This window comes from Carcharodon carcharias, chromosome 21 (genome assembly GCF_017639515.1).
Source record: "Carcharodon carcharias isolate sCarCar2 chromosome 21, sCarCar2.pri, whole genome shotgun sequence".
NCBI classification, from domain to species: domain Eukaryota; kingdom Metazoa; phylum Chordata; class Chondrichthyes; order Lamniformes; family Lamnidae; genus Carcharodon; species Carcharodon carcharias.
The window spans coordinates 84,673,562-84,688,875 of NC_054487.1; the positions used below are offsets into that span (position 1 = coordinate 84,673,562).

The 15,314-nt window shown below is 43.1% G+C and overlaps 1 protein-coding gene across 1 annotated transcript in view; it reads right to left on the reverse strand.

Moving 5' to 3' along the window:
* The window catches only part of LOC121293083 (anoctamin-4), a 170,415-nt gene that overhangs the window by 113,209 nt on the left and 41,892 nt on the right, over window positions 1-15,314 (reverse strand). The window contains exon 4 of the mRNA XM_041215679.1: window positions 10,507-10,704. Coding sequence (XP_041071613.1) covers window positions 10,507-10,704 — 198 coding nt within the window. The remainder of the gene's footprint in view (window positions 1-10,506; window positions 10,705-15,314) is intronic.

Consider the following 15,314-nt stretch of genomic DNA (forward strand, 5'->3'; position numbering starts at 1 on the left):
GGAAGGTCATTGATGAAGTAGCTGAAAATGGTTGGGCCCAGGACACTACCCTGATGATTCTCAATGTCAGGAAATTGATTAGGGAAGATAGAGTTTGTGCTTGTCAGTAATGAAATATGATTATATGCTAAAAACAATAAAGAAGTCTCCCATAATGCTGCTCAGGTTATGAAAAAGAGAAGTGGGAATAAATTAATGACTTTATTGTTCCTACCTGAGGTGAGATGCCCACAGTGCATGGCCTGTTTCAGCATTGCACATTCTAACTAGCCTAACAGGTATGTGCCAGAATTTTGCTTGGCACAAAATCTTCTCCCACTATCTTAGCCTTTCCTTCATCACTCATTTGAGTAACCTGCTTCCTCATATATGTATCTATGCTATTCACCTCAATAACATCTTGTGGCAGCAAGTTATACAAACTCACTCCTGAACTCCCCCTTGGATTTATTAGTGACTACCTTATACTTACAGCCCCCACCTTTTGGCTTGCCACACCACAGGTGAAAATATCTTTTCTGTATTCTTGTAAAAACCTTTTAAAAATTTTTTTAAACATCTCCATTAGTTCACCACTCAGTTTTCTCAACAACAAAAAAAGCCTCAACTTATTCAATCTTCCCTGATAGTTATTCAGTTTTTCATAAGAACATAAGAATAGTAGGAGTATTCCAAGACACAAGTCAGGAGTGTGATGGAATACTGATTATCCTGGACGAGTGCAGCTCCAACAAGCACAACACCATCCAGCACAATGCAGCCCACTGGATTGGCACCCCATCCACCATTCACTCCCTCCACCACCATCTGCAAGATGACTGCCCCTTCCAAACCCACGACCTCTACCATCTAGAAAGACAAGGGCAGTAGATTCAGGTGGTGTGCAGCCACACAACATCCTATCTTGAAACTATAATCACCATTTCTTCACTATCACTGGGTCAAAATCCTGGAACCCCTTAACAGCACTGTGGGTGTATCCACACCACATGGACTGCAGCAATTCACAAAGGCAGCTCACCACCACCTTCAAAGGGAAATTAGGGTTGGGTAATAAATGCTGGCCTAGTGAGAGACACCCTCAACCCAATGACTAAACATCCACAGATATTTGGAGAGGCGAGTTCCAAAATGTCATAACACTCAGGTGAAAAAAGTTCTCACCTGTTCTAAACCCCTAACCCTTATCCTGAGACTGTGACCCCGGGTTCTAGAACTTCCTGGTTTCAGACTCTCCAGCCAGTCTCTCAGCATCTACTCTGTCAAGCCCTCAAAACTTGTTTTCTAATTTTCTATACAACTGAAGCTTCACATCATTGTTAGAATGAATAGTTTAATATCGTCTCCATTTTTCATTTTTTTTTTAAAAATTCATTCATGTGGGTGTTGCCAGGGCAGCATTTATTACCCATCTTAAATGTCCTCTGAACAAGGGCAATTAAAGAGTCAACCACATTGCTGTGGGTCTGGAGTCACAAGTAGACCAGACTAGGCAAGGATGACAGATTTCCTTCCCTGAAAAGGACACTGGTAAACCAGATGGGTTTTTATGACAATCGACAATGGTTTCATGGTCATCAGACTTAATTCCAGATTTTTACTGAATTCGAATTTCACCATCTGCCGTGGTGGGATTCGAACCCAGGTCCCAGAGAATTACTCTGGGTCTCTGGAACCTTAGTCCAGTGACAATACCACTGCGCCACCCATAGAAATTTGGCAAGAAGCAATATGCTTCTATAGCTGTAGGACCCCCGGTTTCAAATGCCCCAATGGAGCACCGCAAATTATATTGGAATTGCAACTGACTGCAGTCAGCCTCAAGCCCGTTTCAGCACAGGGACTGCTCGTGGCCAGCACAAGGATAAAATCCGTGGTTATGGCCTGATTAACACCACGTTCTAACCACCTGAGCAACTGGCCGTCTCCATCTTTCATGGATTATTTGAGTGAAATTAAAAGACTTGTCAACAAGCATCTCCCTGCTTATAATGATAAAAAAAATCTAGATTTGCCAAGTGTGAAAATTAATTGTGAATTTGGTTCTTTCTGATCATACTACAGGAAGTAGCTCTCAAGCCACTTAAGTCGCAAAAAGCTACAAACTAGCCATTCAAGACAGTGTGGATTGCCGCATTCTTGGGTCAACTAGTACTGGCCAATCAATGTACGAAAACTATCACAGTGGCTGCTCGAACTGCAACAACAAACCTCCTTTAATTAAAAAACACACAACCGTGTGTTGTCACAAATAGTGGCCAAAATCCTGAACATTGTCGCCAATTCTGGCCTCTTACACATTGTCAAATTTTGCCATTGGTATCAGTACTTTCCACTGTCTGGGCCCCCAGATCAGCAATTTTCCTTCCCTAAACCTCTTTACCACTGTCTCCTCCAAGATGCTCCTTAAAATCCAACCCTACCTAAGCTTTTGGCAACCAGTCCTGACATGAAGCTATTCATATATAACGTTATTGGATTTTTTTAAAAAATCAAATGGAGGTTTAGTCTGTGGGCGTGTCTTTGTGAATTGGATTAAAGACAGCTAGTCTGGGTGCTTTGATATATAGTAGTTTTGAGATGTAAAGACAGGTAGAGGACATCTGCATTTTGTTGAATAGAGCATTCAAAGACTGGGGGTGAAATCTTGCACCTAGCTAGCAGAGACCAAGCAATGTTTATATTACTAATAAATTGGTACTATGAAAGGGGTTTTATCATTAGAAGAGGTGGAGTTCAAAGGGCCTGATGATACAATGATAATTTACATTCAAAGAGAAGAAGTGCTGGGTATAACAGAAAGCAGTTGTTTGTGTGCAGGGCAGAGGCAATGTAACATCAAAGCAGCTGTAAGCCTACGACTGTCCGCACAGGAACCAAAGTGAAAAGAACTTCATTTTGAACGTGTAAGGTGAAAATGCTTTGACTGGTGTCTGCTTAAAATCTATGGGTTGTTGTTGCCTTAATGGAGATTAGTTTGGGAATTTGTTAAAAGTATGACAACAGTAATTTGTAGCCATGTGTAGATGTTTAGCTTGCCTAAATTAGTAAATGTCTCAATGTGATATAAAAACCCTCTCAAGAACTGGTGGTCTTATTCCCAAATTTAGAGCTGCATCTCCAAAACATACCACTTGAATATATATAGGTTATGACAGTTGTTTGAAGTTTCCCTCTGGGATTTTAAATAACAGCCTTTACCAACTTTACTAACCGTCCGGCAATTCCTGCCCAAAGTCAACAGACCTTTAGTTGGTCTGTCAATTTTTCTGGTCCCATCTGCAACGATTCCCAGTGGGTGGGACTAGAAAACATAGAAACATAGAAAATAGGAGCTGGACATTTGGCCCTTGGAGCCTGCTCCACCATTCATTATGATCATGACTGATCAACCAACTCAATAGCCTGCTCCCACTTTCTCCACATATTCTTTGATCCCTTTCGCCCCAAGAGCTATATCTAACTCCTTCTTGAAAACATACAGGCCAGAATTTTTCCACCGGCGAGTTGGGGGCGGGGCCCGCTCACCGACTTTGGGAGGAACCCCCGATGTCATCCTGCCCCATTTAAATATTCAGGAAGATGGGCCCCACAGCAAAATCAGCTGTCCACCCGCTGACCGGTCAGTGGCCAATTGAGGCCATTGACAGGATAATTAACCCAATTAAAAAAGGACCTGCCCATCCAACCTTAAGGCTGGTGGGCAGGCCAGGAGCTCCAGGGGGCTTCTGAAAAGACATGAAACCTCATCCACCGGCGGCATGAGGTTACGTGTCTGTTTTTAAAAACTTAATGTAATATTTATTAACATGTCCCATCTCGTGTGACATTGTCACATGAGGGGGACATGTTAATAATTTTTTTTATTTTGCTACTTTTTAGGTTTATTAAACTTTCAGCGCTCTCCCTGAGACAGCACTTAGTCTCAGGGAGATGCACGCACATGCATGAAAGAACGCGCTTTGACAGATGGAGATTCCCTCCCCCCGCACAGGAAGCGCATAACGCTTCCCATTGGGCAGCCCGCTGGCCGGGCCTTAATTGGCCCACCCATTCAAAATGGCAGCGGGGCCCGTTTCGGCGGCAGAGTTCGGTTGCCCGCCCACCGCCAAGCCGGTGGGGCCCACCCACCCATCGAGGGCTAAATTCTGCCCACAATACTTTGGTCTCAACTACTTTCTGTGGTAACAAATTCCACAGACTCACCACTCTCTGGGTGAAGAAATTTCTCCTCATCTCAGTCCTAAATGGTCTACCCCATATCCTCAGACTGTGACCCCTAGTTCTGGGCTGTCCCATCATCGGGAACATCCTTCCTGCACCTACCCTCTCTAGTCCTATTAGAATTTTATAGGTTTCTATGATGTTCCCCCCTCATTCCTCTGAACTGCAGCGAATATAATCCTAACCAACTTAATCTCTCCTCATATGTCAGTCCCGCCATCCCAGGAATCAGTCTGGTAAACCTTCGCTGCCCTCCCTCTATAGCAAGAACATCCTTCCTCAGATAAGGAGACTAAAACTGCACACAATATTCCAGGTGTGGTCTCTCCAAGGCCCTGTACAATTGCAGCAAGACATCCCTGTTCCTGTACTCGAATCCTCTCGCTATGAAGGCCAACATACCATTTGCCTTCTTTACCACCTGCTGCACCTGCATGCTTACCTTCAGCGACTGGTGTATGAGGACACCCAGGTCTCGCTGTACATTCCCCTCTCTCAATTTATAGCCATTCAGATAATCTGCCTTCCTGTTTTTGCTACCAAAGTGGATAACCTCACATTTATCCACATTATACTGCATCTGCCATGCATTTGCCCACTCACTCAGCTTGTCCAAATCACACTGAAGCATCTCTGCATCCTCCTCACAGCTCACCCTCCCACCCAGCTGTGTCTTCTGCAAATTTGGAGATATTACATTTAGTTCCCTCATCATAGATATTAATCTTTATATTGTGAATAGCTGGGGTCCCAGCACCGATCCCTGCAGTACCCCTCTAGTCACTGCCTGCTATTCAGAAAAAGACCCGTTTATTCCTACTCTTTGTTTCCTGTCTGCCAACCAGTTTTCTATCCATCTCAATACACTACCCCCAATCCCATGCACTTTAATTTTACATGCTAATCTCTTATGTGGGACTTTGTCAAAAGCCTTCTAAAAGTCCAAGTAAACCTCACCCACAGGCTCCCCCTCATCAACTCTACTAGTTACATCCTCGAAAAATTCCAGTAGATTTGTTAAGCATGATTTCCATTTCATAAATCCATGCTGACTCTGTCCAATTCTGCCACTGTTTTCCATGTGCTCAGCTATTAAATCTTTTATAATGGACTCTAGAATTTTCCCCACTACTGACGTCAGGCTGACTGGTCTATAATTCCCTGTTTCCTCTCTGCCTCCCTTTTTAAATAGTGGGGTTACATTAGCTACCCTCCAATCTGTAGGAACTGTTCCAGAGTCAAAATTTAGATCTGTGTCTCCAGAGCTGATGGCAAAAGACACTGTCTATTTGATCATGCGACATATCTAGGGACAACTCCAAAAAAATCTTCATTTTAACAACAAAAACTGTCCTGCAATATTCTTTAATTCATTCTTATTTTATTCCTTTTTGTTTATGTTGTCTTTGTAATTTTGACCTTTTATTGTCTTGGTCTTTTCTTTGAGTTTGAAGTTCTTATGCTTTTACAGTAGTGAAGATGCTTTGATCTTCTAGGACTGGGGTGCTTATTAGAGAGGAGGCCATTCAACCCCTCGAGCCTGTTCTAACATTCAATCAAATCATGGCCGATCTGTACCTCAACTCCAGTTACCCTTTAAGAGCTTTTCATACCAACAAAATCAGAATGTTTAATTGATGCCCAGCCTCAGATTCTTGGAAGAAGAGCGTTCCAGATTTCCACTGCACATCAAGAAATGCTTCCGGAATTATTAACACTAACTTGAAAGGTTCTGCCACCTTGTTCTGGATTCCCAAACCAGAGTAAAGTTTCTCTCCAACTACACTATAAATTCCTTTTGACATTTTAAACACCACCTCGATTAGATCACTCGATCTTCTATATTGAAGGAAGTACAGGCCTAGTCTATGCAACATGTCCTCTTAATTCAAATGGTTAAACCCTGGTATCATTTTGGTGACTCCATTTCATTCAAGGTCAGTATATTCTTCCAGAGGTGCAGCACCCACAACTGTACAGAGTTACTCCAGGTAAGGGCTGACCAGAATTTTACATAATTGAAGCACAATTTCCACCCCTTTGTATTCCAACCTCCAAGAAACAAGACCAACATTCCATTAGCCTTCTCAATTTTTTTTTTTTAAAATAACCGTCCACTAGTTTTAAATGATTAAATAATAAATAATTCACAGAAAATAAAAGACCCTGTGCATTCAGTGCACAGGGAGGTTGAAACAGTCCAAGTGATCCTGTAATGGGCTCAAACGATACCCAAGGTGTTTGCACTAAGTTCCCAAATATCCTTACATTTTGTTTCAGGTATAATTTTGAGTAAGAACAGAGGCAGCCATTCAGTCAATCCTGCCTGTGTTGGCTCTTTGCAAAAAGCTAATAGCCCCACTCCTCCCACCGCTCCCTGGAGCTCTTAAATATTTCTTTTCCAAAGTATTTATCCAATTTCCTTTGGAAAGTTACTGTTGAATCTGTTTTGAGATAATGCATCCCAGCTCATAAAACTTGCTGCATAAAAATATTTCCCCATTCCCCCAACCCCCCGGGTTTTTAAACTCAAATAGACCGAATTTTCCGTTCATCGAGCGGGCAGAGCTGACCCAATCACGGGCGGGTGCAGACCTGATCGCCGCCGGCAATCGGGGCCACACTGCCATTTTACGTGGGTGGGCCAATTAAGGCCACCCGGCGTGATGTCCGTGGGGACGCTCCCTGTGCAGGCGGAGGGGAACCCCTAACATCGAGAGTGCGCTCTTCCGCGCATGCGCACAACAGAGCGCGCTCATCCCCGAGGCTAAGTGCAGAGTCAGGGAGATCGCCTCGACTTTTAAAAATGTTAAAAATATATAGTGAAAAAAAATCCCTTACATGTCCCCTCCTGTGACAATGTCACATGAGTTGGGACATGTTCATAATTTCCATTACAACTTTATTACAATTTTTAAATCCCTACATGAAACCTTATCCCGCCGCTGGATGAGGTTTCATGTTTTCTCTATTTGCCGCCGGGGCTCCTGGCTGACCCGACGACCTTAATGTCGGACGGGCAGGTCCTTTAATTGTATAACTGATCCCGTCAATGGCCTCAAGTGGCCATTAACCGGTCGGTGGGCCCGCAGCTGATTTTGCTGCGCCCCTGCCTTCCTGAAAATTTAAATGGGGCACGGTGACATCGGGAATTCCGTCTAACACCATCCCGTATTGGCAAGTGGGCCCCGCCCCCGACGGGAATATCCTGCCCATTATCTTAAATCCGTGCCCCGTTTCCCTTGGCAGGACAATTGCTTACCAGTCTCTCCCTATCTACTTTATCAAAGTCCCTTAATTTAGAGCACCTCTACCCTTCCCTGCTCAAAAAGGCAAACACAAGTTTCTCTCTTATTGCTTCATGTCACTTTTTTTTTCCCTTCATTTGTTTGTCGGACATGCACAAGGCCAGCATTTGTTACCCATCTCCAATTTCCCTCGAGATGGTGGTGAACAGCCTTCAACCACTGCTGTCCATCTAGTATAGGTACACCCACAGTGCTGTTAGGAAGGAGTTCCAGGATTTTGACCCAGCGACAGTGAAGGAACAGAGATATATTTCCAAGTCAGGATGGTGTCAGGCTTAGGAGGGGAACTTGCAGATGGTGGAATCCCAATGCATCTGCTGCCCTTGTCCTTCTAGGTGATAGAGGTCACAGGTTTGGGAGGTGCTGTTGAAGGGTGCTTGATGAGCTACTGCAGTGTAACTTGGAGATGGTAGACATTGCTGCCACTGTAGATTGGTGGTGGAGGGAGAGAGAGTGTTTTAAGTTAGTGGATGGGGTGATCAAGCAGCTGCTTTGTCCTGAATGGTGTCAAGCTTGAGTGTTGCTGGAGCTGCACATATCCAGGCAAGTGGGGAGTATTCCATCACCTTCCTGACTTATACCTTGTAGATGGTGGACAGGCTTTGGGGAGTGAGGAGATAAGTTACTTACCACAGGAGTTCCCAGTTTCTGACTGAAGTTCCTCATCCCTGGTACAATTCTCGTTAATCTCCTCCACAGCCTCTAAGGCTTTGACCCCCTCTTTAAAAAATTCAGCCTTTATTATTTTCAATTTAATCTTTCTAATTTGGTCCTGTAGTTTATTTCTGTTCACTCAACTTCACAACATAATGGGGGAAAAAAAAATCACCTGACCAGGAAGGTTCTTAAAAAGGGACAATCACCTGCATAACAATTTTGCTTCTGGAGGAAGGCACCAATTTCTATTTGTAGGCACATGGTGACTGCTTTCAGGGACCAAAGGGAAGATGTTACAGCTAATCTTCTCACTATGAGAATCTGAAGAGTCCACTTCACAAATACAAGAGGGTGAAAAGCAAATGGGTTTTTTGAGTGGAAGACGGTGAAGAGGAAGGGAGCATGATAGGAATCTTCAAACTGCCGGCAGAAACACTGGCTCTGGAGTCTGAAGCCGCTGATTGGGGAGTTCAGAGGTGCAAAGAATTCTCTCTAACGTTTGAGAATCAGGGCCTCTGGATGTAAACCATGAATTGCTGGAAAGGTCAGATCAAGCAGCATCCAGGAACATAGGACTTAAGAACAGGAGTTGGCTATTTGGCCCTGCTCTGCTATTCAATAATACCACAGCTATTCTAGTTGTGGTCTCAGCTCCAACTTCCAGTTTGCACCCCCCCACCCCCCTTGTCCATCAAAAATCCGTCAACTCAGCCTTGAATAAATTCAGTGACACTGCTCTCAGGGGAGGAGAAACCACAGACTAAGTAAAAAGGAAACTTCCTATTTTTAAACGGTGTCCTCTAATTCAAGTCTCTCCCGTAAGGGAGAAACATCCTCTCAGCAGCTGCCCTGTCAAGCCTCCTCAAGGTCTTGGTGTTTCACTAAGATCACCTCAAATTCTTCCAAAACATCCACATGTATAGGCCCAACCTATTCAACCTTTGTCCATAAAATAAGCCCTTAATCCCAGGAATGAGTCATGTGAACCTTCTCTGAACTTTCATGTATTTATATCCCTTTTCAAGTAATGACCAAACTGATGTGGTCTTACCAAGACCCTGTACAACTGCAGTAAAACTTCCCAATTTTACAGTCCATTCCCCTTGCAATAAACACCAACCTTTCATTGGACTTCCTAATCACTTGCTCGAACTGCATACTAACCTTTGATGCATCAGGACATCCAGATTCCTCTGTACCACTGAGTTCTGAAATGCCACTGTCAGTAATTACATTGTTATCGGACCTCAACAATCTTCTTGTAGACCGGCAGTTACATTGTATAACAATTACACGAAGACCAGTGCTTGTTAAAACAGGTGAAGTGCATTGGTTCACCTATAACAGGTACAGCTCTAAGAGTCCGGTGTGGAAGGCACTGGGAGAGAGAGTTTGCTACACTGCAGAACTATCTCGAGAATAAAGGCAAAATACTGCGGGTGCTAGAAATCTGAAACAAAAAGTGCTGGAAAATTCAGCGATGACAGCATCTGTGGAGAGAAAGAGAGAGAGTTAATGTTTCGAGTCCATATGACTCTGCCTCAGAGCTAAAGAGAAATAGAAATGTGGTGAAATATATACTGTTTAAGGAGGGGTGGGACAAGTGAAGCTGGTTAGGCCGGTGATAGGTGGAGGCAAAGGAGAGATTGTGAAAGATGTCATAAACAAAAAGGTGGAAGGGGTGTTGATGGTGGTGATACTGGCTAAAGGAGGTGCTAATGGTGACATTAAGTGTAGAAAGCAGAATGAGCAAGTGACAGATAGCCCTAGTGGGGGTGGGGTGCGGGAAAAAAAAGTCAAAATAGACTTCAATCTTATTTCCCCCCCACACCATCCCATCCCCCCACCTGGGCCACCTGTCACTTGCTCATCCTGCTCTCTACTCTTAATGTCACCATTAACACCTCCTTTAGCCAGTATCACCACCATCAACACCCCTTTGACCTTTTTGTTTATGACATCTTTCACAATCTCTCCTTTGCCTCCACCTATCACTGGCCTATCCAGCTTCACCTGTCCCAACCCCCTTAAACAGTATATATTTCACCACATTTTTACTCCTCTAGTTCTGAAGAAGAGTCATATAGACTCGAAACATTAACTCTGTCTTTCTCTCCACAGATGCTGTCAGCCCTGTGGAGTTTTTCCAGCAATTTTTGTTTTGGTCTTGAGAATAAACCTGCTTGAAGCAAAAGACTAGCTTTGGGCTTGTTCTTCCACAACAAGCACTCACTGGAGTAACAGTGATCAAATTACTATCTAAATTCCATTATTAATTGGAAAACCAACGCACAAAATGAAGTCCCACAGCACAAACCTGGATAATGATATTTCCCATTGATAACAGCAGATTCAATTGATCCTGAAGAGGAACAGTCCATGGTCACAGACTTGGTGACCGGAGGAAACGAGGGGTGCCTATTCCCAGACATCCAAGCGGATTTTTGATAGGTGAGCACACTTCTCCGATGAATCTGAACGCAGTTTTCAGCCCCATGAATTGCTACACTCATACCTGGAATAAACCACACACAAAACACACATTAATGTTGATAAGACGCAGAGCAGAAATGGCGAGCAGGGAAGAGCTTAAGCAAAAGGTGTTTCAACTAGTCTGAACACTCCCATAAAATGGGCTACTGCTCAGAAAATTGTACCAAACAAAGATACCTGCACTCTCTGAAGGGGAGGAAAAATGATGCTTCAATTTTACAGGACTTTGCATTTACTCCAAACAGGGTCTAACCATTCATTTCTGGGCAGCAAACCACATGGAGGATATAAAAATCAGCCCTTGGAGGGGGGTGCAGTGCAGACTCACATCGGGACTAAAGAGGGTTAGATTATGAGGACAGGTTGCATAGGCTAGGCTTGTATTTCCTGAAGTATAGAAGATTAAGAGATGATCTAGTAATGACAAAGGGGTTCAACAGGGTAGATATAGAATAACTATTTCCTCTAGTGGGGTGGGGAGGGGGCAGCAGGAGAAAGAGTCCAGAACAAGGAGAGATAACATAAGCCACTTGGGAGTGAAATCAGGAAGTATTCTCTCCCCTTACCACCCCAACCCACTGGCTGCCCCCCACCCCAACACACAGGTAGAGGAATCTGGAGTTCCCTCCTGAGAGAGACTGGAAGTTCAATGAAATTTAAGACTGAGATGAGTGGATGTTTGTTACATGAGGATTATGGGGATATGGAACAACAGCATATAGGTGATTGTTATGATGATCTCACAGGAGACCAGTGACTTAAGAAATTCAAACTCCCAGTTATTAGCTGAAAAAAATACAGCATAAAATCTTTTACTATACAAGATTAAAAGTAGTACTAACTTAATACCTGAAGGTCTCAACTCAACAGCACACTCCTTGTTCTACTTTATTCCCACCCAAGAGTTCTCCTATACTTCCCAGGATCTTGAGGGTTCCTTCACTTCTGGGACCAAACCCAGGTGTGCCACAGTTTTCAGGAACTCACTTGATTGTTCCAAGGCATGAGATTTCTTCAGGTTCTTTCACTGGCATCCAGCCAATCAAACCCTCACGATTGTGTACTCCCTAGCTGAAGCAGAAGCATCACTGCTTTCTTCCCGAGTGACTCCAAATCAGGAAACACCTTTTGTTTCTGATAGCCCTCTGCACCCGGTTCCAGCTACTGGCAGATTCTCTCTGTCGGTCCAAAAACTGATTTTCCGTTTGCGAAATTATGCAGAGAAAACCCAAAACCAAAAGAAAATTCCTCCATGCAATCTATCCCCATGACAATGTGGCAAACCTGGGATGTCCTGGATGGGAAACCATATGAATGATTTAAACCTCCTATGATGACAGGTGTAGACAACTCAACTTCACAAAGAAGAAACTCAGAGAGGTCATCTATTGTTTAGTGTTGCCCCACTTCCAACTCTGACCTAATCAAATGAATTGCAATTTCTCTAGGTCCATTTACAAGCTCCTCAAACCACGGAGTTTTTAATCTTACATTTAAAAATTGCAACACCAATTAAAAAGTCATACCCCTAAAACATACAAATGTCTAATTTTATGATTCCTATAACATGCGAGATACAGTGCAGATATGATCTAACTTAATGGCAGTAGAATCTCAAGGAGCTGAATGTCCTCCTCCTGTTCCTATTTAGAAAATCCAATATGAAACAAGATAACTGTGCCCTCTTGCCCAGGATCTGTGAGCATCAGCTGTTTTTGTGTTAAGGGAGGTTGGGCCAATAATGAAGATATCCACTGACTCCCAGCTTCCTGCAGTTAGTTTTCATTCATCCTGTTTTATTCAAAGAACTTGGAATAAATTGCATCCGTCAATCATATGCCAGAAAGCAACAAAAAATAAAATGCATGGAATCCCTCAAGATGAATTCCACACCATTAGTTGGTACCATAGGAGCTCGCAAACTAAAACTTTTGAACTACCTCAACATTCAAGGATTCTAGTGACGCTACATTGCTGAACAGCATGTCAAAGACCAGATATAAATTGCTTAGCATTTGATAAGATAATTTGCAAGGGCAATAAATGGTTGTCTAGCCAATGATGCACACATCCCATAAATATAAAAACAACCCTTCAGATGTTATGCTTTTAAGCAAACTTTTCTAAAACAAAATATTTCAAAAGCAGTGACTGAATTGGTTAGAATGGTTTTCTTTTTAAAAAAATCAAATTCCCCTTCAACTTCCATAACACCCACAAGAACAATTTATAACTTACAGATGACTCAATGAGTCAGTACAATGAACCTACAACGATGGTGTTTAACCAATTAAACAAACAATCTTTGACAAGCACTTTTGGCATGTGACAGTATCAAAGGCACAAGCACAGTTCACTGGCACTTGATTTGGTTAGTTTATGATATGGAGATACTATGTTCTGAGGTGAGAGCACACAGGGACTTGGCAGTCATTACAGGTGCAATATTTGAAACCCAAAGGGATATCTGGAAAAAAATGATCTCAAAGCAAAAACTACAGCTGAATGATGACAGAGAGGGAGGAGGAGTGCAGGGTGGAAGATGATGTACATCACCTTCTGGACATCAGCTCAGGGAGCAGCACTCTCACCTCGGAGTCAGATGGTTATGGTTTCAAGTGCCCCTCCAGAGATTTGAGCACAAAATTAAACATGGCAACAGTCCCTCAGCACTACACTAGAGCACGAGGGAGTGCTCTCTTTTGGATGAAATGTTAAACTTGGGCCTCGTCTAGTCTTTTTTTTATTGTTTCCTGGGATGTGTGTATCACTAGCAAGGCCAGCATTTGTTGCCCATCCCCTAATTTCCTTAACAAAAACAGAATTACCTGGAAAAACTCAGCAGGTCTGGCAGCATCGGCGGAGAAGAAAAGAGATGACGTTTTGAGTCCTCATGACCCTTCCACAGAACTGAGCGATATAAGGAGGGGTGCAATATAAGCTGGTTTAAGGTGGGGGTGGGGGGAGAGAAGTGGAGGGGGTTGGTGTGGTTGTAGGGACAAGCAAGCAGTGATAGGAGCAGATAATAAAAAGATGTCACAGACAAAAGAACACAGAGGAGGTGTTGAAGTTGGTGATATTATCTAAATGAATGTGCTAATTAAGAATGGATGGTAGGGCACCCAAGATATAGCTCTAGCGGGGGTGGGGGGCATAAAAGATTTAAAAATGATGGAAATAGGTGGGAAAAGAAAAATCTATATAAATTATTGGAAAGAACAAAAAGGAAGGGGGAAGAAACAGAAAGGGGTGGGGATGGAGGAGGGAGATCAAGATCTAAAGTTGTTGAATTCAATATTCAGTCCGGAAGGCTGTAAAGTGCCTAGTCGGAAGATGAGGTGCTGTTCCTCCAGTTTGCGTTGGGCTTCACTGGAACAATGCAGCAAGCTAAGGACAGACAGAGAGCAGGGTGGAGTGTTAAAATGGCAAGCAACAGGGAGGTTTGAGTCATTCTTGTGGACAGATCGTAAGTGTTCTGCAACGCGGTCTCCTCTACACTGGAGAGGCCAAACGTAAACTGGGCGACCGCTTTTTGTTTTTATCCCTAATTTCCTTGATCTGAGAGGCTTGTTAGGTCATTTCAGGGGGCAGTGAAGAGTCAGCCACATTGCCAATGGGTCTGGAGTCACACACAGGCCAGACAGGGTAAGGTTGGCAGATTTCCTTCTCAAGGATATTAGTGAGCTAGTTGGGTTATAACAATCAATGAGATTAGTTTTAACTCCAAATTTATTAATTGAATTTAAATCCCACCAGCTTTGGTGGGTTTTGAACCTGTGTCCCCAGAGCAGTAGCCTGGATTACTAGCCCAGTACCATTACCACTATCTCTGTCCATTGTCTAAAAGGTGGATGTAAAAGATCCCATGGCATTATTTTGAAGGGAGTCCTCGAGCATCGTAGCCAATATTTATCCCTCAATGAGCATCACAAAACAAAAAGGCTGTCTTCTCATCATTTTTTGTGGGATCTTGCTGTGTGAAAAGTGGCTGTGATGCTTGCTTCATTTAGTGCAAAGCACTTGGAGCCAATAGCAACATGGGATGGCAGCTTTAAAATCCACTTTCAAGAAGTGTTCCCGTTTTGAAATAAATGGTGGCTGGTGCCCTGGGAAGATGGTAAAGAGACAACATAGAATGTGTCAAAATCTCCAGCAGACCCACTGTATTTCTCCTGATTCTGTTGTAACCAACAGCAAAAAAAGGACTTTAGGAAGAGAGATAGAAGAATTAAAAGTACAGGGACAGTAACGGAGTGATGGTATCCTGCATTGCCAGTGTACAATCATATTCGTAAGTGTTCTACTAACCCTAATCTAGTCTGAAATGTGCAATTGAATCAAAATTGGCCTAAATCTTTCAGCACAGCTGATTAATTTTGTTCTTGATAACATTTACATTTTGAAAAATCAGATTGCAGGTGAAACCCAATAGATGTGAATAAGTTAGCAATCTGAACGTGTGAACAAATCTGATTCTGCAGAAGCATTGATGGTCCAGACTGGCGTCTAAGTCAGTGATAAATGACTGGCTTTGAAGCAAGAGGCAACGTTTGTGGTAATTACAGTTTGGATCAAAATCAACACAAAGTAAACATTCAAAAGGTCCAGCACGGAGTCAATTATGTCCTTTTA